Source organism: Vulpes vulpes, chromosome 6 (genome assembly GCF_048418805.1).
Source record: "Vulpes vulpes isolate BD-2025 chromosome 6, VulVul3, whole genome shotgun sequence".
Lineage (NCBI taxonomy): Eukaryota > Metazoa > Chordata > Mammalia > Carnivora > Canidae > Vulpes > Vulpes vulpes.
The window spans coordinates 128,031,878-128,058,753 of NC_132785.1; the positions used below are offsets into that span (position 1 = coordinate 128,031,878).

Here is a 26,876-nt window from a genome sequence, read left to right on the forward strand (position 1 = left end):
CCGAGGCACCCTGCAGCTTTACTTTTTTTTTTTTAATTTTTTTTTAATTTTTTATTTATTTATGATAGTCACAGGGAGAGAGAGAGAGAGAGAGGCAGAGACACAGGCAGAGGGAGAAACAGGCTCCATGCACCGGGAGCCTGACGTGGGATTCGATCCTGGGTCTCCAGGATCGCGCCCTGGGTCAAAGGCAGGCGCCAAACCGCTGCGCCACCCAGGGATCCCCAGCTTTACTTTTAATTGCCAAAAATTGAAACACAAAATACCTACCAATTGTGAATGAAAAACAAGTTGGTTGTATCCATACAATGGAATACTCCTCACCAATTAAAAAAAATTTTGAATGAACCACTGATACATTTAATGTGGATGAATCTCAAAAACTTTATTCTAAGTGAAAAATTTAGATACCAAAAGCTACATGATGTTTGATTCCTTTTGCTATGATCTTTAGGGCAGAGGAGCTCTAGAAATCTGATCAGTGGTTGCCAGGACCTGGGGTGAAGAAGGAACAACCACAGAAGGGCATGAGGCAGCTTTTTGGGGGGTGATGGGGAAATTCCACATCTTAATTGTAGTGGTGACCACACAGCTTATATGTGTTTGCCAAAACTTACAGAATACTATGTTTAAAGGTGTGAATCTTGCCATATTTAAACTATATCCCAATAAACCTGCCTTAAATAAATAAGCAAAAATTTTAAAATAATAAAAACTAATATTGGGTCCAATGATCTGATGGAACACCAAGGGTTGGTCTGAAAAGAAAGCAGAGTGTAACAACAAAACCATTTTTTATTATTCTAAAAGCAATAATTCATTAACAAAAAGAAACTGAAAAGAATTTTTTTTTTTTAAAGTAGGAATAAGGGATCCCTGGGTGGTGCAGCGGTTTGGCACCTGCCTTTGGCCCAGGGCGCGATCCTGGAGACCCGGGATTGAATCCCATGTCAGGCTCCCAGTGCATGGAGCCTGCTTCTCCCTCTGCCTATGTCTCTGCCTCTCTCTCTGTGTGACTATCTTAAATAAAAAAATTTTTAAAAAGATATTCAAAAAAAAAGTAGGAATAAAGAAAAAAGGGTTGAAATTTAGTGAAGTTTGAAACCAGAAAAAAAGTAAACTGATCAATTACTTTTCAAAAACAATCAACAAATAAGTCACTAGCCAGTTTTTGTTTTAATGGCACATGTCAACCCCTAAATATCCAAAATAAATAATAACAAATGAAAAATAAGCATTACTACAGAGAACATTTTTTAAAATCATAAGAGACTGCTTTGCACAATAGTTGTAGATAAATTTGAAACCCATTTGAAATGGATAATTTTCTAGGAAAATATAACTCAAACTAACCCCAGACAAGAAAGTCTAAACCAGAAGTGATTTTAAAAAATGCTTGGGGATCCCTGGGTGGCGCAGCGGTTTAGCGCCTGCCTTTGGCCCAGGGCGTGATCCTGGAGACCCGGGGTCAAGTCCCACGTCGGGCTCCCGGTGCATGGAGCCTGCTTCTCCCTCTGCCTGTGTCTCTGCCTCTTTCTCTCTCTCTCTCTCTCTCTGTGACTATCATAAATAAATAAAAATTTTTAAAAAATGCTTAAAGAAGCTCCACTTAACCATGCTGTATTAATCAGGGTTTTCCAGAGATATAGAACCAATAGGTTCGATGGACGGATGGATGGGCAGACGGACAAACAGATTTTAAGGAACTGGTTCATGTTATTAGAGGCTGGCAAATCCAAAATCTGCAAGGTAGTCTGGCATGCCAGAGATCCAGGGAAGAGCCAGTGGTGCAGTTCAAGGCTGAAGGCCATCCGCTGTCAGACTTTTGGTCTATTTAGGCCTTCAACTGATTGGATGAGGCCCATCCACATTATGGAGAGCAATCTGCTTTCCTCAAAGCCCACGATTTAAATGTTAATCTCTTCCCAAAACACCCTTACCGAAACATCCAGAATACTTTTTTTTTTTAATTTTTATTTATTTATTTTTTTTTTTAATGATAGTCACATAGAGAGAGAGAGAGGCAGAGACACAGGCAGAGGGAGAAGCAGGCTCCATGCACTGGGAGCCCAATGTGGGATTCGATCCCGGGTCTCCAGGATCGCGCCCTGGGCCAAAGGCAGGCACCAAACCGCTGCGCCACCCAGGGATCCCCCCAGAATACTTTTTGACCATATATCTGGGTACCATGGCCCAGCCAAGTTACCATAGAAAACGATCTATCACAAGTCCACCCCATGTCAATGTGGCACCCACAAGCTTCTCCTTAATCCATACTTAATCTCCAAACAAGGACAAAAACAAGGTCATAACTCCACACATGGTACATGTGAAAACACCCTGCCAGGATAGGGTGTGCTCAAAGAAGGAATGCGTTAAAGAAGAATGTTATAAGTGCACAGGAGTCAATTTGTAGAGGCTTTCGCTGTTCCAAATGGAGACTGATTTGAGCACATCTATGTTTGGATGAAACAAGGAAGTTCCAAAACAGTGTGCATAGAATCATAGTATGTGCATACCCATATATATAGTAACTTAAAATGTAATATATACCAAATATCATAGAATGTGTGTGTATATTTATATATTTATATATATAAAACGTTATAAGTTTCTTCACCTAGTAACGTTATATATATAACATTATATATAGAAGTATTCTAAGGACGTCTATCTTTCTGGAGTATTCTGGAATACCTGCACTGATTTTACAAACAGACATCACCTTATTAAGAAATCGTGTCAGAAAGGGAGACAGAAGATGAAGACTCCTAACTCTGGGGAACGAACTAGGGGTGGTGGAAGGGGAGGAGGGCAGGAGGTGGGGGTGAATGGGTGACGGGCACTGAGGGGGGCACTTGACGGGATGAGCATTGGGTGTTATTCTGTATGTTGGCAAATTGAACACCAATAAAAAATAAACTTATTATAAAAAAATAAAAAATAAAAATAAAAAAAAGAAATCGTGTCCTATGCCTCGGTACAGCATCCAAAACAGCCAGGCCCAGCTTGCCTTTAGGCTGTGATGCAGACTTGTAATCCCCCTTCTCACCACCAGGGGTCACCAGGAGGCGGGCCACCAGCATCTCCCTGCCAAGCCCCCTGCATATGGAACACCTGCTTTGAGCCTCCACCCCTTCAACCGTTTTTACATAATCCCTTGTCGGACTGTTCCTTAAACTGAACTCTCTGTCCTCCTCGACATGTGCTTCCAGGACCACACATTCTAAAGGACTTTCAATGAAATTAAACTCTGTGGGATAAGAGGAACAAACACCAGCTAATCAGTTACATTTCTCCTGCCTGGCAGTCACCGGCTCTTCAAAGCCCGAAGAGGGGGAAACACAGTCACAGCACTTCCTGAGCACCAACAACAGGCTGGACTGTCCCTGTGCACGCAGCGTCTTACTGAATTCTCACAGGCTGCTGGTGTTCGTCCCCATTTTTCAGATGAGAACACTGAGGTTCCGAGAGATTATGTGATTAACCCAAACTCACTAGTCAAAGGTGGAGTCAGAATCCAGAGGCAGGCCAGTGGGCTCCTAAGACCTTGCTTTGCCCTCTGGAAAGCCCTCACTGGTCCCCAGATCTACGGATGAAGCAACTGAAAACCAGTGTGTGTTGGTGGCAGACGCTCGGGCCTCAGGTGTCCAGGTATGCAGAACTTGCCCTTGCTCGTGCTCCCTGCGCCTTCAAGTCCGGTATGTACCCAGCCACGGCCAGTGCAGAAATATGAAGGCCTGACGTCTCTCTGGGACTTGCCGTACTGGTCAAAATTCAAAAAGAACAACAGTCAGGGACGCCTGCTGGCTCAGGGGTTGAGCATCTGCCTCTGGCCCAGGGTGTGACCCTGGAGTCCCGGGATCGAGTCCCACGTCGGGCTCCCTGCGTGGAGCCTGCTGCTCCCTCTGCCTGTGTCTCTGCCTCTCTCTCTGGGTCTCTGTGTTTCTCAGAAATAAATAAATAAATCTGTAAAAAAATATAAGAATAAACAAACCCTCATCTACCTGCCGTAGTGCTCAATCTGAGTCAGAGGTGGGAGGACCCTAAGGTCCGGGAGGACAACGCCCGCGCTTTGCAGATGGGGAAGCCGAGGCCCAGAAGGCCTCGCCCACGAGCTCAGGGTCCCGGCCCAGCCGTGGCTCAGCTGTTGCTCCCGCCGGCCTCGCACTAACAGGCTCGGGCTCCGGCTGCGTTCAGAGCGGCCTCCCCCGCACACCGGCCGGGCCACCCCGCACTCTGCCCAACAACCCTCCGAGGATCAACCGCGGGATCTGCCGCCGCCTCCTTCCTAGGAGAAGCCCGGTCGTGGCACGGGGAGCCTCCACCTGCTACTCGGGCCTGCCCCCGCCCCGGCCGCTCCCGCACCAGCTCTCCCGGTGCCCAAGGCAGGGGCGCTCATCCCCGGGCGCCCGGCCCGCGCCCATGCCCGCCGCAGCCGCTCCTGGTGGTGCAGATGAAGGTGCGGAAGCGAGCAGAGCTCCCAGGGCGCGGGAAAATGACGCAAGCGGCGCGCGACGGGCTCCCCGAAACGCGACGGCTCCGCTCCCGCCCGGGGCACTATGGGGATTACAGGCCCCAGCCCGACTCCGAGTCTCGCGGGGTACGAGATTCACGCGGTAACCTGCGAGCGGGAAGAGGCGGGCAAGGCTTCCAGGCCTCCGCGCAAAGTCCCGCCCCCTGGCTGGGATGGACCAATCCCGAGGCCTCTCCGATCCGGGCGCAGGGATTGGTCCCCTTGATCACCTGACCACACCGACTCTCGGTCACGTGGCTGCGGCGGAGGCGTTCTCCGGTTGCATGTGGCGGGAAAGGGCTGCGGCGCTGGGCCCCGGCCCGGAATGGAGGACGGCGGCGCCAGGGGGCTTCCCGCCGGTGCTGGGGGGCCCGGTGGGTCACCTGCTGGGGGAGGAGCCCGCCTGCCGGGCCCCTGGCGTTCGTCCTAGTTCTGTGAGACGCAGCTGGGTGAGCTCGAGGATGGGACTCAGCCATTCCCCGCGGGCAGCGTCCCGCCCCGCCAGGTAGGAAGGAGCGCCGAGGGGCTACTAGGAAGCGGAAGGGGCCCGGAAGGGGCAGCTCCTGGCGAAGAGGGGATTGCCTGCCCCTGGGGAGGGCCAGGGGTCTGCCGGGCACATGACGCCAGCGTGCTGGGCGGCTAGTCCCAGGTCCCCTTCGTGGAGAGGCTGCAGGTGCAGTCAGGTTGGGTATTAGGCCGGGGACCGCCTAGCACAGGGGATTTCACCTGGGGCCTGTTTGTTATTTCACGTTACTAAACCTTGACAGCAGCAGGGAGTGGCTGGTAGTGTAGTTGAGGCCCACAGATGGGGCGGGAAGTGGAGGAGCCGGGGCTGAACCCAGGCATCAGCCTGACCAGCCTGCTGACCCGCAGCCAGGTGGCTTCTACAGCCTGAGAAGCGAAGGTGGGCGCGCCAACAGGAGCAACCCCTCTCCGTGCCTTTCGGGGGCACCCGAGCCCGGATGACACCCTTTTTGCTCACGGGATTGATGACCTTGGAGGATGGAGCCAGCTGCTTCCCAGGCTCCACTCCCGAATGGGGCACGACTGTTTGGTGTCTTGAGGCTATTAGACCAGGGACAGGAGGGTCTCAGGCAGAGCCAAGAAAAGAGAAGCAACGGGAGTGAGGAGCCTAGAAGCCAGACCTGGAAGGAGACGTGGGAGAAATGTGCAAGCCCCGGAGAGAACCACCTGCAGCTTCATTCATTCAGTTTGGCGAGTATCTATCAAACACCTGCTCCCAGGCCCTTCTCTCTAGGCACTAGGGATATAGCATTGAGCAAGGAGGTAGAAATTCTCACCCTCCCAGGACTTACCTTCTAGTGCAGGAAAGAGACAATAAACAAGATGCAGTTCATACTGTATTAGAATTGGTGAGATCCACTGGGGGAAAAACAAAACAGAAGAGGTCCAGGGGCTGGGGACAGATTTACATAAAGGACAGGGAAAGCCGTACTGAGAAGGGGAGTTTGAGGGAAGTGATGGAAGAGCATCCAGGCAGAGGGCACAGTACTTGCAAGAGGTGGGTGGATACCTGCAGCGATTGTCGGTTTGAGGATAGGCAATAGAGAGGTAACAGGTGGCCCCAAAAAGGACTTGGAATTTTAACCGAGGTAAATCCATTATAGGGCTTTAAGACAGCTACACACAAGGGATCCCTGGGTGGCGCAGTGGTTTGGCGCTTGCCTTTGGCCCAGGGCGCGATCTTGGAGACCCGGGATCGAATCCCACGTCGGGCTCCTGGTGCCTGGAGCCTGCCTTCTCCCTCTGCCTATGTCTCTGCCTCTCTCTCTCTCTCTCTCTGTGACTATCATAAATAAATAAAAATTTAAAAAAAAAAAAAAAAGACAGCTACACACACACACACCCCATGAGTTGCTTTGTCTTCTTACCAAGCTGGACGCCCCCCAGAGGCAGAAGGCAGGTTGCCTTCTGTTCCCAAAACCACACTGACATCTGTCATTTTTGCCTGGGACAGGACAGCAGCCCTCCTCCTTCCATTTGATCTTCCCATCTTTGATCCCCACTCTAGGCTGTGGAATCTTCATGGGGAAAAGCTGGCCCTGACTGGTCCCCATCTTCCTCTGCATCATTCATGGCCCAGGTCTCTGAGCTCTGAGGCTGCCACGCAGGGTGTACACATGCTTAGATGGCCAGTACGGGTGAAATCTCCATGTGGTGTGCCCTAACAACGCCCAGCCTATGGTCTCAGAGGCTTACCGGTGACAGTTCAGGCCAGAGGTTGCAGGAGGACCATGCCGCACCTCCAAGAGGGATTCAGCCCTCATCCTGGAGACCCCACCTGTCACTTGTGTTCCCAGCCCTGAAATGGACTGTATACCCATCATCAGCCCCAGTATCTGGAAACCTGGTGCTCCCAGGTCTCAAAAAGCTTGTGGTCTGGGAGTATAGTTGGGGTGCTGAACCATGGGCCCAGAGATGTGATGCTCACAGCCAAGGGCGGGGCCTGCTGCCGTACAATGGAGCATGGCCACTTCACAGCCTTTCCCCCAGTCCCAAAGCCACCCACCAGCCCCATCTGGTCTTCAATAGGAGGGGCTCGCTGGCTGGGCGATCATCACGACACCCCTTGCCTCGCAGACTCTTTTTTTTTTTTTTTATTCACTAGAAAGAGAGAGAGAGGCAGAGACACAGGCAGAGGGAGAAGCAGGCTCCATGCAGGGAGCCCGATGTGGGACTCGACCCCGGGACTCCAGGATCAGGCCCTGGGCTGAAGGTGGTGCTAAACCACTAAGCCATCCGGGCTGCCCTTAATAGAGTTTAAAAAAAAAAAAAAAAAAAAAGTATTAAGACTTACAGGAAAATTGAGAGTGCAGAACGCTCATATAACCCCACTCACAGACATGGTTTGTCTTGTTATTAACACCTTATATTAGTCTGGTACATTTGCTACAATTGGGAAAACAATGCTGATACTTTTTAATTTATTTATTTTAGAAAAAGCGAGAGTACAAAAGGAGGGGGGGACAGAAGGGGAGAGAGAGAACCCTAAGCAGACTCCCTGCTGAGCACAGGGCCCCCGAGATCACCACCTGAGCTGAAATCAAGAGTTGGACACTCAACCCACTGAGCCACCCAGGTGCCCATAGATGGATTATTATTAACTAGAGTGCATAGTTCAGATTTTCATACTTTTTCCGTAATTTTTCTGGGCCAAGGTTCCCTCAAGGACACCACATCACATGTAGCTGTCCACCTCACTTTTTCCTGAAGGTGCCGTATGCAGAAAGCAGGTTAAAGCAGCATGTAACTGCTTACCTTTTCCTAGGCTTTAAGTCTGTAAATGCTGGGGATGGGGCTGCGTTTTGGTGTTCTGCATAACAGGAGAGCAGAGTAGGATGCTGGGTCCTTGCACAGGCAGGACACTGAGAGGAACTTCACCCTCCAGTGTCCCTTGTCCGAACTCTCCCTTGGGTTGTGGGTGGCGGGGAGCAGGGTTTAAAGGGAAGCGAATTTCTGTTTGGGATGATGAGGACATCCTGGACATGGGTGGTGGTGGTAGCTGCACAGATTTGCAAATGTCCTTCAAGGATTGATTGCCCGATTGCACACTTACACGTGGTTAAAATTGTGAGGTTTATGTATTTTTTTTTTTTACCACAGTAGTTTTTTTTTAAGTGAAGAAATAAAGATGCAATATAAACAAGACTTCTATAAAATCTTTAAAAAAAAAAGGGCAGCCCCGGTGGCGCAGTGGTTTACCGCCGCCTGCAGCCTGGGGTGTGATCCTGGAGACCTAGGATCGAGTCCCATGTCGGGCTCCCTGCATAGGGCCTGCTTCTCCCTCTGCCTCTCTCCCCTCCCCCCCCACCCCGTGTGTCTCTATGAATAAATAAATAAAATCTTTAAAAAAAAAAAAAAAAGACTTCTGGCACTCACTTTGGCAGCATGTATACTAAGCAAGACTTCTGCTCTTTGCTCTTCAATAAAGGAAACCCATATATTTCAAAACAAAATGAAAGTCCCCCTTGGAGGCCTTATAAGTAAATTTCCTCCATAGACCTGAGATCAGCGATCTGTGCAGCCGGGGTTCCAGCATAATCACCATTACTATTACTACTAATAATGGCATTAGTAGGGCTGCCTGTGATGGACCACTCACCGTGCTGGCAGCTTTACCACTTGGTCTCCTTCATTCCTCGCACAGCCCCAGGGGCAGGTATGTGCATTAGCCTCATTTAAAGAAGGGGCACTTAGCACAGAGAGGTTAAGGGACTCACCGGAGGCTACACAGCTGGTAGTAGCAGTGCCAGGATCCTATCAGAGCCAGGCCCTTCTCACCACTCACTGCAGGGCTTGCAACCAGCCCAAACTCCAAAACCATCCTCATAACAGAGGTGTGTCCTTCGACAAGCCACGGGTTGAGGCTGGTGTGTGGCTGCAGGATACTCCATCTGGTCAAAATGAGGACTAGCAGGACACCTGGGTGGCTCAGCGGTTTAGCTCCTGCCTTCGGCCCAGGGAGTGATCCTGGGGTCCCGGGATCGGGTCCCACATTGGGCTCCCTGCGTGGAGCCTGCTTCTCCCTCTGCCTGTGTCTCTGCCTCTCTCTCTAATGAATAAGTAAAATCTTAAAAAAAAAAAAAAAAATGAGGACTAGCAAAAGGAGGGATTAGTCACCTTCTTAAAACAAAAATCCTGCAATAATGGCCATGTTTATTAAGCACATCACTCTCTATTGTAGGATAGTTTCCCTAAGTATCACCATAGATCTCTAACCCCACAGGGACTGGGCTTTGATGTTCCCCCAAAAAAGAGCCCCATAGCAAGTAACTTGGGAGATGTTGCACCTTCCTCTGCCCCCCAAAGATTCAAAGGACCTTTTAGAGGCTCTGAAAATTCCTCTCGTGAAAAAAAATGGTTAAGCTTTGTCTAATCCAGCGATTCCTGATCTTACTTGACCCCAGCACCCATTTTCATTACTAGAGCCATTGACCGGGGCACCTGGCCAGCTCAGTCGCTACAGCATGCAACTCTTGATCTCAGGGTCATGAGGGTCATGAGCCATGCCCACATTGGGCATGGAGCCTACTTAAAAAAAAAAAAAAAACACAGCCCCAGGCCTCCAAATTGCCACGCACACCTGCCTGTGCCATACCGGGCAACATGCTTTGCAGTACGGGGTCCTGCTTTGTTTTGTCTTCACTCTAGGTAAGGAATGGAAGTGCGGGGAGGCTCGATGTCTTCTCGTGGTCCTCTGTTCAACTTAGAAAACACTAGGGGTGCCTGGCTGGCTCAATCAGTAGGGCATGCGACTCTTGATCTCAGGGTCACAAGTTCAAGCCCCACGTTGAGTACAGAGATTAACTTAAAAATTAAATCTTAAAAAATAAATACTAGAGTTTTCAACATAGAGAAACACCAACTGATGTCAAACTTAAAAACTGGCTGGCAGTGCCAGGAGATGCCAGCAGCTGCTGAGATAAATTATAACATCTTCTGATAAGCCATTTTATGTCCTATCCCTTTTAGGGTGAAGAAGGGTTTTGTCTTGTCAATAAAAATGTACACATATTCCCCTGCCTCCACTCATGGTGAAAATGACCATTGCACTGAAGTCAAACAAAATCCTAACCTAGCAGGACACTGTGTCCTGTGCTTTGCACCTCACCAGACCCAGGGCATTCTGCTGGGATTTTGTGGTTGTCTCTGTAAAATTTTACATTCTTTGAAGTAGGAGGTTCTTTCTTCCAACTAAACACTTGTATGCTTAACCTGAGCGGGTTTTTGGATGGTCATGTGGTTGCTTTAGACCAGCAGTAGGCTTCCCTCAGCAAGAAGGAAGGAGATTCAGCCTCTGCCCATCCCGAGGTCCTGGGGTGAAAGATCTTATGGAAATTTTGAAAAATATTTTGGTTATTTATTTGAGAGAGCACAAAGGGCAGAGGGAGAGGGAGAAGCAGACTCCTACTGAGCAGGGAGCTCGATGCTGGACTCCATCCTAGGACCCTGGGATCATGACCTGAACAGAAGGCCGAAGCTTAATGGACTGAACCACCCAGGTGCCCCATATCTTATGGAATCAAATAAAATTGAGTAAATATCCACCAAAGCCTATTCAGTTTCTAGCCCAGCACTGCCCTGCTGGCAAGGAGGGAAAGTCAACGAGGGCAGCAGGCAGCTATAGACACCCACACACACACTCCCCTCACCTCCCAGGGATGGAGAGGAACAGGACCAGAGCCCTGGAGTTTGGGGATCAGGGGCTGGGGCCTGCAATTACACTGAGAAGCCACTAGGTGTCAGGATGCCTCTGGCTTGGGCTGGGTCCCCGCAGGCTGACAGCGGCACCTGTTCCTCTAAGCGCCCTCAGATCACGGTTTGCACCAAGTTCATCCTCTGTAGATGGAAAACAAGCTCAGGGAGCAGGTGCTGGTCAACATTTGGGAGAGAGGGAGGGAGCACTGGAGGCCGGCCCATGCCTGGTGCTACACTGGGGAATGGTAAAATGACGGAACAGGATCCAGCCCATGCCCTTCTAGGGGTTTACAGTCTCCAGGCAAGGACAGTATCTGAGTCTGAACCCCTGCTCCACCTCGTTACCGAGAGACCTTAAACAATTACTTCTGCTCTGAACCTGCTACCTCCACGTCCTCAAACTGCAGCAGTAATTACCTCCCGTCTCTAGTGCTGTGAATGTAGCGGTTCGGACCGGCCAGCTCATCACAGTGGTGCCACAGGCCAGGCATCACGGGCACGACTCCAGCCACAGACTCGGGGGTGCGGGCAATCCCACGGACTCCGTTCCTGTAACAGCCTCGCTTCTGACCCAAGCCTCACATTCCACGATGCCATGGGCAGCGCACCACGGACACCAGTTTCAGAGTCCTGCCCCCTTCCTTAGTCAGGACTCATGCAGGGATAGGGCCCTGTGGGGTGCCTGCTGCCACGGCCTATCTGTCCTCACTGGTCATTGCCGCCCCCATGGGGTCCCACACTCCAGTGCTGTCCGCAGCCTTGCTGGGCATGTGGGCCTCTTTGGGCAGCCTGCCTGCTAGGGTCCTGTCACCTGGGTGCTATACCCCTCCTGCATCATTTGCTGGGCACTGGAGGCAGCAGGCCCAGAACCTCCTCACTCCAGACCAGGGGAATGTCCCCGTGATCCAAGATGCTTCATCAACCCTGCTTCTCTAGGACACCTTCCCCACAAGGAAGACACCAGTTCTGCTGTCCCTCTTCCATTCCCCTTTGTTCTCCTAAGGGCTTGGGTTTGGGGGAAATAAAAACAAAGTTCGAAAGAGCCACAGACCCCTTCTGCTTCAGCCCCAGGCCAAGAAGTCCCCCTTGAATGCAGAGAAGGAAAAGCAAGATGGGGGGGGGGGGGCAGGATTTCAATATACGTGGTCCCTGCTCTGCATGGTTCAAATACGCAGAAATTTTCATTACTACGGTCTAATAAGATCACATTAGTCCTCTAACAACTCAGTTCAAGTACCAGCTACCCTGTGTCTTAACCGAGTAGCTGCCCCGGGTACAGACTTCGGGGAGCTCTCCAGCCTGCAGATCACTCCATGAATGACAGCTGTGCATCGTGATCAGCGACCGTCTGGCGCTTCTTGCAAAGTCCGTGGGTCACTGGTCACCACGCGTGCTCCTCGGTTCCCACACAGCCAGCGAAGTCGGTAGGTGTGCCGCCTTCCGTGACACTTGATATTTTACAGAAGTGCATCCCGGAAGCAGGGACCTGGCTGTCCCAGGTGAGAGAGCAGCGAGGAAGGGGAGTGTTAACCCTGGAGGTCACAATCGGGGTCCCAGAAGAAAGCACCACCGAGGGGCGTGGATGCGAGCGGCCAGAGGAGCCTGGCGAGGCCCACGCCACGAGAAGGACTGTGTCCTGAGCCAGTGCCATCGGGAAGACTTCACACCGAGGGAGCCCTCGGAGATGCTTCCCACGGCTCCAAGAGCACAGGCAACGCTGGAGCTGATCTCAACCCGGGAGGGCCGGTGACAGCTGGGAAAGGCCCAGAAGAGATGCTCGCAGCGCATCCTAGGTTACACCACGGAACAGGCAAGCCCTGCTCATACTGCTCCTGGTAAGTTGTTTTTCTTATAATTGTGGTTAAATCCTCGTAGTATGCAGTGCACCACCTTAACTGCTTCCAAGTGGCCAGTTCTACGGCATCAAGTACGTTCACACCGCTGGGCAGACAGGGACTGCTCCACAGACTTGTGTGTCCATGTTGTGCAGAGACACGCTCATCTTTCTGGGTCGTTCCGATTTTAACCACCTGTGCTGCTTTCGAACAAAGAAATAAGCACCATCACTCTCCATGCCTCTGATATTTTAAGTTAGAGTGTACTAAATAAATATTAGTTTTACTATTTCTATTTGCCTGTGTATGTATAACCAAGGAGAAAGTCTGTAATGTTTGGGAAGTCACTGAACAATCACACTGGTCCAGCAGATTTTTTTTTTCTCTCCACATGTCCATTTAAAAATTACTTTTATGGAGATAAAATTCACCACTTTAATCATTTTAAAGTGTATGATTTGGGGGTTTCTAGCGTATTCACCGTGTCCTGCAACTATCAAGATTGCTTTGCATGGGGACGCCTGCGTGGCTCAGTGGGTGAGCGCTGCCTTTGGCTCAGGGCGTGATCCCGGGATCCTGGGATCGAGTCCTGCATCAGGCTCTCCGTGGGAAGCCTGCTTCTCCCTCTGCCTGTGTCTTTACCCCTCTCTCTCTGTCTCTCATGAATAAATAAAATCTTTTAAAATAAAATAAAAAATAAAAAGATTGCTTTGCATAATTTCAGCTTGCAGAATCATTTTTACTGTCCTGTGTGTCTTTTGGTGGACACGGTTCAAACCCCAACAAATGACCTCCCCAAGTCCCCAGATATCCCAACAATCTTCATGAGGATGCACTGAGAACTTTGTATTCATATCCCCTTTTCTTAAAGTCTTGAAGAGGGGCAGCCCGGGTGGCTCAGTGGTTTGGCGCCGCCTTTAGCCCAGGGCCTGATCCTGGAGGTCCTGGATCGAGTCCCACGTCAGGCTCCCCGCATGGAGCCTGCTTCTCCCTCTGCCTGTGTCTCTGCCTCTCTCTCTCTCTGTCTCTCATGAATAAATAAATAAAATCTTTAAAAAAAAAAAAAAAGTCTTGAGGAAAGGAAGGGGTGAGATTTCGATCAGGAATGGAGGTAAACTGCAAAGGCCTGAATAGACCCAGGGTTGACGTGTGTATATGACACATGGGCACTTAGTGCGCATTTGTAACGTTACAGAAATAAGCTGCGACAGGTTAAGAAGAAGAAGAAGAAGGCTTTGATGTGTATATAACTTAGTTGCTGAATAATACTTTTTTTTTTCTTAGTTTTTTAGTTCTGTTAGAATCACCGTGTAATTCACCTGGAGAGAACAAACGTACTCTGTTTATTTACTCATGCCCCAAAGATTTATTCCACAATAAATGGGAGAGCAAGATGCAGTTCCAAGCACAGACATACTAAGATTTGCCATTATCAAGAGAAAGTCCTTGACCTCATGGAATCAGATTCTAGTTGGGGGCATTCACCATGAGTGAGAAGCACAGATAAGTATTGTACAGAGAAACATGCTCTGAAGACAATAAGGTGATAAAGAGTCAAGTAGTGGGGAAGGTGGTCAAAGAGGTCCTCTCTAAAGGGTCACACTTGAGCAGACGGCTGATGAAGAGAAGGCGCTGATGAAGAGAAGGCGCTGATGAAGAGAAAGCGTGAACCCTTTAGGACCCTGGAGGAAGAGCATTCTAGAAAAAGGGAAAGACCCCCAGGCTGAGGCATGCTTGGTGTCACTGGGGACAACAGAGGGTCAGCACACCAAGGTGGACAGAGGTAGGTGATGGCTTTGGAGGCAAGCCAAGGACCAGATCACTCCGGGCCCAAGTGGGCAAGCCAAGGACCATTCTCCAACTAAGGGGTGTGAAGCCACAGAGAACTGACCACTTTGAACTATGTTTATAAAGACTGTTCCCCTGGGGCCTACGGGTAGCTCTCAAGCAGCCCAGCCAGTAGATTGTCACATAGGATTTTTATTTTTATTTTTTTAAGATTTTATTTATTTATTCATGAGAGACACAGAGAGAGAGGCAGAGACACAGGCAGAGGGAGAAGCAGGCTCCATGCAGGGAGCCCGATGTGGGACTTGATCCCGGGATTCCAGGATCATGCCCTGGGCCAAAGGCAGGCGCTAAGCCGCTGAGCCACCCAGGGATCCAAACATAGGATTTTTAAAAAGCAAAAACCAACTATGTGCTGCCTGTAAGATACCCTCTTTAAATACAAAGGCCCTAATAAGTTAAAAAAAAATAAAGGATGGGAAAAGACAGACCATGCCAACACTCACTGATCAAAGGAAAGCCAGAGTGGCTATGCTATAATCAAAGTAAATTATGGGGCAAATAACACTATTAGGAATAGAGGAACAGGGAATCCCTGGGTGGCTCAGCGGTTTAGGGCTTGCCTTCGGCCCAGGGCGTGATCCTGGAGTCTGGGATTGAGTCCCACATCGGGCTCCCTGCATGGAGCCTGCTTCTCCCTCTGCCTGTGTCTCTGCCTCTGTGTGTGTGTGTGTGTCATGAATAAATAAATAAAATCTTTTTAAAAAGAATATATAGAACAGGGCACCTGGCTGGCTTATTGGTTAAGCATCTGCCTTCAGCTCAGGGTCATGATCCCAGGGTCCTGGAATCAAGTCCTATGCGGGGCTCCTTGCTCAGTGGTGAGTCTGCTTCTCCCTCTCCCTCTCCCTCATTCTCTCTCTCTCAAATAATTAAATCAAATCTTTTTTTAAAAATGGCTAGAACAAGTAGAAAATCGGTAAGGATATAGAAGACCTAAACAACACTTTAAACCAACTTGGCCTAATTGGTATTTCCTAGAACACTCAACCCAACAGCAGCATAATGAATCTCCTAAGATTGGGAGGTATCTGTGTCTAGATGTGTGTTCAATGACATGGGGCCAGGGGAGGTCACCTGGGGAGGACTGTTAGAACACGGAAGTGACCTGAAGACTGCATCGGGCCACTCCAACCTTTAGTTGGAACGGCGCCTGCCCGCCTGGCTCAAAGCTACTGGAAGGTCAAAATCCAAAATCCTTTAGGGGTAGGGAAGGGGGGGCGTCCAGCAAAGGAGGTGGGGGGGTAGTTTGAAGAGGCGGGGGATCCCTGGGTGGCTCAGTGGTTTAGCGTCTACCTTCAGCCCAGGACATGATCCTGGGGTCCTGGGATCGAGTCCCACATCAGGCTCCCTGCATGGAGCCTGCTTCTCCCTCTGCCTGTCTCTCTCTCTCTCTCTCTCTCTCTCTCTAATGAATAAATAAATTAAATCTTTAAAAAAGGGGGGCAGGTGAAGGAAACATTTAAAGGGGATAGATAGGGGATCCCTGGGTGGCTCAGTGGTTTAGCACCTGCTTTGGCCCAGGGTGTGATCCTGGAGACCCGGGATCGAGTCCCACATCAGGCTCCCTGCATGGAGCCTGCTTCTCCCTCTGCCTGTGTCTCTGCCTGTGTGTGTGTGTGTGTGCGTGTGTGTGTGTGTGTCTTTCATGAATGAATAAATAAAATCTTAAAAAAAAAAATAAAGGGGATAGATAGGGCCCCCCTGTGTCCAAGCTACCCTGCGGTCCAGCAAGATGAGAACAGATCATTGGATTTGGCCATGCAGATGCCAGCGACGCCCGGGACAGGAGCACCTGATCGTGTTCAAGGTAGAATGAGCGCCAGGCCCACCCTTGCTCATTTTCAAGACATTTTGCTGGAAACGGCAGCGAAGAGGTGGAGGGGGGCGCGCCGGCAACGTGGCAGGGTTTTCTTTCCTTTTAAAGAAGAGATGCACTCGAGCAGGTTGGGCTTCGCTGGAAAGGATCCAGGAGACAGTGGGAACTGTCCCAAACCACATTTGGGAGCCAGGGGAGAATTTGGAGGTGATGCCCATGAGGAAGGATGGGGTCCAGGGCACGCAGGGAGCCGTGGCCATGGTGGGGGACACAGGTTGTTCTTAGGTGAGAGAAGGAGCAGGACACCTCCGGAGAGGAGCACAGACAGCATCAGGGCTCTCTGAGGACCTGTGCGCAGGAGGGACCTTAACCCTCTGTCCTTGCACGCAAACTTCCTAACCTCCCCAGTGGGCGGTGGGATGCAGGCCAGGCAGGCCACAGGCTGGCATTCTCCTCTGGCCACTCCCACCGCTCGCTCTGTGGCCAAGGGCAGGAGGCCCAGGTGACCTCGGGAACGGGACAGGTGCGCCGCGGGCGGGGGAGGGGCTCCCGGAGCGCGAGGTCTCCTCCGCGCCGCCAGGGGGCGCCAAAGACCGCTCCGCCCGCTCGGGGCGCGGGCCCTGGGTGGGGGGGGGGGGGGGCGCCCCGACCGCGCCCAGCGCCGCTCCGGCCTCCAGGAGCCCGAGCAGGCTCCAGCCTCCTCCTGAGGCCCCTGGACGGAGCCGCGAGGTGTGGGGGGAGGCCCAGGATGAGCTCAGGAGGAAGCTCACCTGCACGAGCGAGGGGCAGGTGCAGCCCGCCTGGCCCAAAGCCGCTGGAAGGTCAAAATCCAAAAGGCGCCCTGTGGCCTGGCGGCGGCCCCTCCGCGGACACCGGCTCCCTGGCTCTGCTTCCACAGCCACTAACCAAGCACCTGCGTGGGGCCGGGCCCCGATGCGTTCCTGGAGGAACGAGCCATGGACCGACCGCTGAATGAATGAGTGAATGAACGAATGAATGAATGGGCAAGCGCACTGTGGTACGTGGAGGCAGAGCAGGGGCGATCCCGGGCGAGGAGCGAAGATGCAGGGCCAGCCGGGCTCGGTGCCACCCCAGGGTCGTGGGGGGCAGGATGGGGATGGCACTGAACCCCCAGCGCGCGCCTGAGCCACCCAGGGAGGAGGGGCGGGGGTGGACGCGATCTCCTCCGTGCACACAGCTCGCCCATTTCTGATAAGACACAAGCCGCCCAGCAGCCACTATCCTCCATCATCTTGGACCGGGTTCTCGTTCCAGCGCGCACCCCCCACCCCCCACCCCCATCCCGCGCTGCCCACTGACAAGTGAAAGCAGCTTCTTTTGTGGACAAGGGAAAGATGAGACGCGCAGGGGAGCAAGCAGGGGGAGAGCCCAGGCTCCGGGGGAGCGCCCCCAGCCGCACCCAGGGGCAGCTTGGAGGACACCGATGGGGGCGGGGGGGGGGGGGGCGCCAAAGGGGCGTCTCACAAGAGGCCTCCCCCCTACAGCCCCGGGGCAGGGTAGTCAGCCGGGGGATAAGGAATTTCGAGTGCTTGGCTCCTGGGGAGAGTGGGCACTCCACCAACATTGCCTATTTTTATTATGTGTTAAACACACCAAATATCTTTTATAAAACAGAAATGCAAGCACTTTGGGTCAAGGTATGAATCCTTGTAGATTGCTCAGATGTTTTTTGGTTTCCATCCTCTTAGAAATAACACTTTTAATTTTGAGCCTAGCACACAGAGCTGCAACACCAAAGCCTGCGGCTCTGCTGCCCTGGCTCAGGGCCAGGTTGCAGAGCGTCTCTTGGTTGGATGCCTCAGTGGCTGCATCTCCAGGGGTCTCCCGAACGTGCTGACTCACGGTGCAGGCTGCAAGCAGCCTCTCTCACCATCTGCTGGGTTTCTGGGTCTCAGATGCTGTGTGGTCAATTCAGAATCCACTAACCTGCCCCTAACAGATTTCCCTTTTCATCCCTGTTCCTACCCTCAAAGGACATGGTGGGGGTGAGGGGTGCACGGTGGAGTGCTTAGCATTGAGTGAGCATTCAGTGTTAGCTGTCGGTGGCATTATTATTATTATCCCTGACCAGTATGATCACAGCACAAACTGATTGCAGTTGCTTTATATTTTCCCTGGAAGGTTATTTAGATCTGTCTGGGCATATCACACAAGGGCAGACTGATGGAGGGCAGGAGGATGGGGTATTAATCTGCCTCCTCTTCCGGGAGCTCCTTAAAGACAAGAATCATCTAATTAGTTTCCATGTTCCAGCAGTCCCTGGGGTTGGCACTGGGTAATTGAGCAAGGATAAGCATATTGTATGTATCCCAGTTTTCCAAAGATGATTTGGGGGAATCAAATCATCCCATCATCATCCTACCAATCAGGACTCAGCTCTGTGACTGTGCACTTTGATATAAAAATAACGCCTTTGGTTTCCCTTCCTCCATCCACCCAATTTAAGAAGCAAGTTAAGAGTTTGATTTTTCACAGGCCAATGAACGCTCCTTAGAAGAAACTGTCATCTCTAAACCAAGAATGTGGGCAGCCTGGACTCCCACCCTTATGTCATCTCGGGGTAATGGGGGAGATCCAGGTGGATGGGAGCTGGGGAAAGCTTTAGCTGGCAGGCGTCTCAGCCCCCTCCTTGTGCGGCCTCAGATGCGGAGGCCCATGGAATGACGGTGCCAGCCCCCGCTGCTAGCAGAGCATCAGTATTCTAGGTAGATGTTGTCACCTAGGTCTCCCACTTGGGCATCACAGCATCCGGGGGAGTTGCTTCATGAGCAGCATCCAGCACCCACAGCGGCAGCATGGCTTTATCCCACGGTTCAGGTGGGCCTCACCTCCTGGCTTCACCTGACACCGCCTCTGCAGTCAGGGCTCCAGCCACAACCTGGAGGCCCCACTGCCTTGTAAAGGCTAGTTCCTCTGCTGGGAATGTCCCCTTCCCCACCTCCCCCTCTTTCCAGACTAGCAAGGTGGCACCCTCACGTCCTCCCCCACCCCGGGGGAAATAAAAAAGAAAAAAGGCTCTCACTCTTCCCGTGTATATCTAACCACTATATTTTAGCACTTAACATATTGCAGTCGTTCATTCGTTCAACGCGAGAACACAGATTAAATGCTTAGAGCAATGTCGGTCATAACCTAAATGCTCAAAAAAACCAAAATCGTTAGCTCTCATCCTCGACACCATTCATTCATTCAATATTCGCGGAGTGTCTCAGGCTCTATGCTGGGCCGCCACAGCAGCGAACGCGACAGGTACAGTCTCTGACCGCCCCGCCCCGCCCACGGGCCAAGTGAAGTTCCCACCTCCAGGGCTCGCGGTGCGGGGAAACGCGGGGCCCCGCCCAGCGCTGGGACTACAAGTCCCAGAAGGCTGAGCGTCGGCGTCGGCGGGGAGGGGGCGCGCGCATGCGCAACGTCGTGACGCCAGGGCGGGGAGCGGGCGCTAGTGGCTGAGGCGGCGGGCCGCGGGCGGGGCGGGCGGCGGCCTTTAGGGCGGAGCCGGCGCCCGCTCGCTCAGTCGGCCGCGGCTGGCGGACGGTCAGTTCCCGGCGTCCGTTTCTCTCGTTCGCTCGCTCTCGTGCGGAGCCGCGGCCGTCTGCCCAGCGCTCCCTGCGGGTCCCGAGCGCGGCGCCATGTCGGAGCCGGGCGGCGGCGGCGGCGAGGACGGCTCGGCGGGCCTGGAGGTGTCGGCGGTGCAGAACGTGGCCGACGTGTCGGTGCTGCAGAAGCACCTGCGCAAGCTGGTGCCGCTGCTGCTGGAGGACGGCGGCGAGGCGCCGGCCGCGCTCGAGGCGGCGCTGGAGGAGAAGAGCGCCCTGGAGCAGATGCGCAAGTTCCTGTCGGACCCGCAGGTGCACACGGTCCTGGTGGAGCGCTCCACGCTCAAAGGTGCGCGGCGGGCGGGGGCGGGGGGCGGCGGGGCGCACGGGCCTCCGCGCTGCGGCGCCCCGAGGGCTGGGGCGAGCCCGGCGCCACGCCCCCTGCTGGGCGGGAGCCCCGGGTGCCCCCTTCCGGGTGGCGGGAGCGCGCAGGGGGCGCCCCGGCCTCGCCGCGCCCCGCAACAATGGGCTCGCTTTGTCTGCTCGGCCGCAAGATGGCCGAGTTGGGTGGAGACGGCGTCTGCCCGGCTGGGCGCGGGCGGAGGCCGCATCCCGGCCTCCGATGTCACATGAGCTCTTCGGTTTCGATTTGTGTCCCGGCCGGGCCGGCCCCGGGGAGGGATGTGTCGGGGGCCGACCCGCGGGGCCGTGCGCGCCCGGGTGGGGGGTCGGGGCCCTTCCCCGTGGACCCGGGTGCGGAGGGCCGGGCCGGGCCGCGAGCCGAGCATCCCTGCGCCCGGCGGGTGCGCGCTCCCGCTCCGTGGGCCGCCGCCCGGGGCTCCCAGCTCCCGGGGCTCCCAGGGCCGCTGCTCGGTGCTCGCAGCCTGGCGGTGCTCCCAGGGCCGCTGCTCGGTGCTCGCAGCCTCCCGGTGCTCCCAGGGCCGCCGCCCGGTGCTCCCAGCCTCTCGGTGCTCCCAGGGCCGCTGCTCCGTGCTCCCAGCCTCCCGGTGCTCCCAGGGCCGCCGCCCGGTGCTCCCAGCTCCCTATGCTCCCAGCCTCCCGGTGCTCCCAGCCTCTCGGTGCTCCCAGGGCCGCTGCTCGGTGCTCCCAGCCTCCGTGCCGTGTCTGGGGGGGGATTTCCCTGTTTCAGGCTCCGACGAAGTGGACTCGCCCACAGTCACCAGCTCCCCCTGCCCCCCCCCCCCAACCCCCCGGTCTAGACTCGGCGTCTCAGTGTCCAGCACGCTGCTGGATTTCACCAACCACACCTGTAATATTTGCGTAGTATTTAGATGATCCTAATGGTGACCCCCATGACATCTGAACCTAGTTTACAACTTTGTTTTGTTTTTTGTTGTTGTTGTTTTGTTTTGTTTTGTTTTGTTTTGTTTTTAAAGAGAGACCCGGATAGGCACACCTACTCGGGGAGAGGGAGCGAAAGGTTTGCATTTTCCAGCAGTCTCCTCAAACAGTGACCTTCATCTTGAGGGCTGAGCCTGTCCTCAGGGAGTGTCTGGACTCTGCAGGACCGCTTGGTGGTTGATGGAGAGCGTGTTTGGCAGCGCAGGATGGGTGTAGCACTGTCCATCTGGGAACCCAGGAGTGATGTCCAAGTAAATTTTAACCTTAGGGGCACCCGGGTGGCTCAGCGGTTGAGCATCTGCCTTCGGCCCAGGGCGTGATCCTGGGGACCCAGGATCAGGTCCCACATCAGGCGCCCTGCATGGAGCCTGCTTCTCCCTCGGCCTGTATCTCTGCCTCACTCTGTGTGTGTCTCATGAATAAAAAAAATTTAAAAAAAAAAATTTTTTTTTAACCTTACAAAAAGGTTAAGGAACTGGCCACTGTCTGAAAATGTTTGCCAGCGAGCTTCTTATAATCTCAAAAAAGCTGTAAGGCCTGTCAATAACGGGATTTATACTGTCTCACCCCCCCCCACACACACACACACACACACACACTCACATTTATGTTTCTTTCTGATAGTTTGTTTCTTTCAAAAGCTGTTCTTGCCCCGGAGATGCTTCATTGTAGCTTCCGTGTCTGTGAGAGGTTTGGAGGGTCAGGGTGTGGAAAAAATGTTTTTCCTAGATACACATGGAATGTTCAAAAAAATGAGCCTTTCAGACACATTTAGACTATTAATGTTGCTTAGGGTTTTCTGTTGTACTGGGGATCATGTTTTCCAGGCTGGAAACCACTAGTGTTAGAAAAAAAAATTTTTTTTTGACCCACTTAATCTTTCAAGAAGGGTGCGTATTTAGTCATGATACAAAATTTAAAGTATACAGATAAAGTAAAAATCACCTGGACTTCTTTGAGCCAGGTATAACCAGTGTCAGCATTGTGGAATCTGTCTTTCTGATTATTTTTCAGTGACTGTGCATTGTTTTATTAAACTATATCTTAATTTGTGTTAAATTACTGTGTTTTGAGTAGTTTGACCTTGGCTAATTCTTGATCGTACTTTCATTGCACAGTTGACGTATTTTAAAATCGGTGATTTCTATCTTGGGCCTCAGGTTTTGTTTTTGTTTTTGTTTTTTTTTTATGGAAAAAATTTGTAAGTTTTGTTTTTGCTTCTAGACTGCTTATCAGTAATCGACTTTTCTCAAACATTAGAACTGAACTTTGCTAAGATTATAGGGGGAAAGTACTATTTCTGTAGTATACTTTTCATTGCAAATCATCTGTTTTCTTAATGTACATTTTCTTATTTCAGCAAAGCAAATGTCCAAGCATCCAAATCTTGGTTCCATAATGACTTGCACTTTTGAACGTGGGCTAAGGAGTGAGAATGTCTAAGATTGAAATCCTACCTCATTCCTGTATTTACAAAAATAAAAAAGTATTTCTCGTAATTCAACCTGTCTGTAATTTATTTTTCACTTAAATTTAAAGAAAGACTATATGGTCCCCTCAGTCTAGTTGGCATCCTGACTAAAGTAGCATGATTTAGGGCAAGTACTGACCCAGATCACTTGATAGGAGGGCTTTCTTCCGGGTGATTTTTGAGTTAGCGTTGGCCTTTGTACATTTAAACAGATGTGAGCACCCAGTAGCTAGTTAGAGTGAAAAGGTAGGCTTGCTTTGTAATGTGGAAAACAAATCTGTGTAAACTGAGTAAAGACTGTCAACAAGAATGAAGTCATAATTTAGTGAACAAGGGAAAGTGATTTTATTTTATCCTCCCCTTCTTTTTATGGAAATAATTTTCCAAACACTTGTAATTGAATACAGAAGCATTTTTACAATAAGATATATATATGTATTTTTTAAACCACCCTAGCTAGCTGTAAACTTTTCTGTTAAAGTACAGTATTCCTTAAAATGTAGAATAAAGGTTGTAAATTTAACAGTTTATTTTGATACTAAAGGATTGGAGAGTTGGTGGGAAGGGAAATGTTAAATTATAGCCCCTCTGATTTGAAAAAGAGAACTCTCTTTTCTGTAATTCCTGGCCTGTAGAAAACTTTCATCAGAGTATACTTCTAAAATTACAATCAGAGGGACGCTTGGGTGGCTCAGTGGTTGAGCGTCTGCCTTTGGCTCGGATCATGGTCCTGGGGGCTCTGGGATCAAGCCCCACATTGGGCTTCCAGCAGGGAGCCTGCTTCTCCCTCTGCCTATATCTGTCTGCCTCTCTCTGTGTATCTATCATGAAGAAATAAAATCTTAAAAAATAATAAAATATGGGATGCCTGGGTGGCTCAGCAGTTAAGTGCCTGCCTTCAGTTCAGGGTGTGATCTTGGAGTCCCGGAATCGATTCCCACATCAGGCTCCCTGTATGGAGCCTGCTTCTCCCTCTGCCTATGTCTCTGCCTCTCTGTATGTGTCTCTTACGAATAAATAAAATCTTTTAAAAAATTAAGTTACAATCAGATAGGTGCCCATTACTTCATAGGCATTTTACAATTTTAATGACATTCTATAGCAGGTTTTACCTGAAGTACATTTTTATTGGATGGTAAAGATGGGAGCAGATGAGAGATGCTTCAGTTTGCAGCTGGTGAAAATGGTGATTCTAGGACTGCTCCGGCTCATTAGTGGCCAGGCTGAGGTTGGGGTCGATGCTGTGAGTTTTTGTTTATTTTTCCCTTTGGGTGTCTTAGCCTTGGCACTTTGTCTTTAAAACTGAAAATAGTCACCACCTTTGGTCAATACTTACCCTACATTTTTCTAAAAGACATCATTTAGGAGGTTTTACCTCTCATTATTGCAGAGATGGCTAGAGCTAGAATGTGAAAGAAAGCGAGAACTTTTTACAGTGCTCAGCTTCTTAGAGATACAGCAGTGTGGAAGGTTTAATGGGGAATGTTTTTGTGGATTTTAAAAATTAGTTTTCTGAGAACTTAATTTCCCTAATGGATGAAGAAATGATGACTAAAAAGTATTCATTTCTGGCCTTTGCTTTGTGCCCAGAATGGTTAGGAAAATTGTTAATAAATTAGCAGGAAGACTTTTGCTGTGACAGTAACACTCCTTTGAAGCCTTAGGCCAGGAGCCTTGCAGCCTGGATTCCTACTGTCCTGTGCTGTCACACTGTAGGCGGGCCCTGCCCTCTTTATAGGACAAACCAGTCTGCAGCTCCGTAAGTTTGAATATGCAGTGTAGCGTAAGCACATGACATTTATGAGCAGCAAAGGGAAAACCATCATCACTTCTTTTTAAAAAGTAAAGATGGAGGGAAATTCTGTTTGCCAACATTGTAGAGTATTACGTAGGATTTAACCCTCCCTTCCTGTTGTAAAAAGTGTTATCAATGGAAGTCTTCAGGTTAGAGATAAAACTCAGACTTTCTCCCTGTGCCCTGAGCCTCAAGCCAGAGCAGGGAGTAGTTGTGACAAAGAAGTCACAGCCCTGGGACGCCTGGGTGGCTCTGTGGTTGAGCACCTCTTCAGCTCAGGTCGTGATCCTAGAGTCCCAGGATCGAGTCCCACATCGGGCTCCCTGGTCAGTGGGGAGCCTGCTTCTCCCTCTGCCTCTCTGTGTGTGTCTTTAATGAATAAGTAAACAAAATCTTAAAAAAAAAAAAAAAAGAAGGAGGAGGACTAGGGGGCAATGGGTGTTGAGGTGACAAGAAAAAGTACCAGATACAGGAAAGGGGGAATCTCTAGCAAATGTGTGTGAGAATGGGGAAGACATCTGTGACAGTGAGCGACCAGAGTAACGTGGCGTTAGTAGGTTTTGGATTTTAAGAGGAAAAGAAAATGAAAGATAAAGGAGAACCAAGAAAACATGTAACAAGTAATATGGTAGTTTGTGTGGGCCAGAGAAAACAACTGGCTGCCTTTGCTGGGTGGAGAAGAACTTGCCCCATGGCTGAGTGGTAGGGAAGGGGATGAGGGACTGACCAGGGACCCAGGAAGCTGGGCAGCCTGGCCTGCCCCTTTACCATCTGTTGTGCCCTCTAACCTTGCATGTTCACCAGGCTTTCCGAAAGCACACCCGGTCTCCCTAGGGGAGGAAGTCTGAGTCTTAAGGTAATTGAGTGCACATCTTTTTATATTTCACTAAGTGAAACATAATGGTCACCTAATTCACAGTGTAATGATGCAAATCACTCTGAGTTTGAAATACATTAAACTGGGCTTTCGATAGAAATATACACAGACTTGTGCTAAGTGACATTTTGAACATCTGTAGAAATTCAGTGAACTCTCAGAAGTTAACCAAAGAAATGTTTACAGGTCACTAAATGTGTGTATCAATGTGGCTCAACACTTTCTGTACTGGTACTTTGATTCTTGGAGTGTATTAACAGGCAATATGCTATTGGCCCATTATGTATTAACAGTAATGTTAGCAGCATTAGGAAACTGATTCAGACTTTCCTGAAAGTGGTATTGCCTGATAAAATATGCAGATTGTATTGGTTATAAGCTTCTAAATATAGCAGGATTAATAGCTTCTTTGTTATTAAGAATTAACTATTGAGTATCTTTCCTCTGAACAATTTTAAAAAATGTTTCTGCAGAATTAGAATGTTATGCTGTTATTATTTGGAACATGTAATAATTTAGAGGGAGGCAAAAAGGTTAAATCATTTGATGCCAATTTATAAAACAATAGTAGGTCTTTCTACTAGGAATCAGACACTCAGACCTCATTTAATCTCTCTTATGGAGAATAAGCATTTAAAAACTAATCCAAAATGGGTTCTATGATTTCCTTAAATTATTGCCATCAAAAGAAATTAGGGTTTTAACAAAGCAGTGGAGGATGCTTATTGGATATCCTTGTCTGAGGACTGTGTCTTTGGGTGTGCCTTCCCGAGCTCAGGCAGTGTTCTGCTGCATTGCGGTATTCCTGGTGGGGAGCTGGGCGTTCCCAGCAGTGCTGAGACAGAGCAGAGCGTGACTCATCGCATGGCCCAGTGCCCAGTTCCTTTAACCTTGTTTGCATTAGGAAGTGCAGGCAGCGTGGCTAGATGCTGCATCCAGTTGGCATGTTTTCTGTGTGATTTTATTTTATAGATGGTGAATCTTGCCTTGGAGGAAGAAATGATTCAAAATGAATATACCATGTTTTTTAGTTATGTCAGGAATTTCCTTTAGTGATTATAGAATGGTACTTTTCTAGATACTGCTTGGATGCTATTTTGATGACATATATTTTATATAATTCATAGAACGGAGTTTGGAAAATTGAAGGAGAAAATACTCCATAGCCCTACCACCCTGAAAACTGTTTTAGCTTGGGATTCTTTCCTTTTTTTTTTTTTTTAAGACTTTATTTTTTCACGATAGACATAGAGAGAGAAGCAGAGACACAGGCAGAGAGAGAAGCAGGCTCCATGCAGGGAGCCCGATGTGGGACTGGATCCCGGGACTCCAGGATCACGCCCTGGGCCAAAGGCAGGCACTGAACTGCCGAGCCACCCAGGGATCCCCTAGTTTGGGATTATTTCTTTATGTCTGTTCACGTGCTTGCATTTTAGAGATTACAATCATATGCGTGGTTGGTTTCAGGCACTATGATCTGTATTGTGGTATTTCCATATTTTGGTAGTTAGAAAACCAGACTGATGTGTTTAGTTGGTTTTTTTTTTTCTTTTAAATTATTTTTTAAAAAGAGCTAG

The 26,876-nt window shown here is 50.4% G+C and overlaps 1 protein-coding gene and 1 long non-coding RNA gene across 2 annotated transcripts in view; one reads left to right on the top strand and one right to left on the bottom strand.

The window, feature by feature from the left end:
- Positions 1–777: 777 nt before the first annotated feature.
- On the bottom strand, positions 778–4,540 carry LOC140599423 (uncharacterized). Its single transcript, XR_012002316.1, has 2 exons — positions 4,369–4,540; positions 778–3,969 (listed from the first exon to the last, which is right to left on the bottom strand). It is a non-coding gene; the product is annotated as an uncharacterized lncRNA (long non-coding RNA).
- Positions 4,541–19,488: 14,948 nt separating this feature from the next.
- The window catches only part of DYNC1H1 (dynein cytoplasmic 1 heavy chain 1), a 68,112-nt gene continuing 60,724 nt past the window's right edge, over positions 19,489–26,876 (top strand). The window contains exon 1 of the mRNA XM_072762353.1: positions 19,489–20,143. Coding sequence (XP_072618454.1) covers positions 19,888–20,143 — 256 coding nt within the window. The 5' untranslated portion in view covers positions 19,489–19,887. The remainder of the gene's footprint in view (positions 20,144–26,876) is intronic.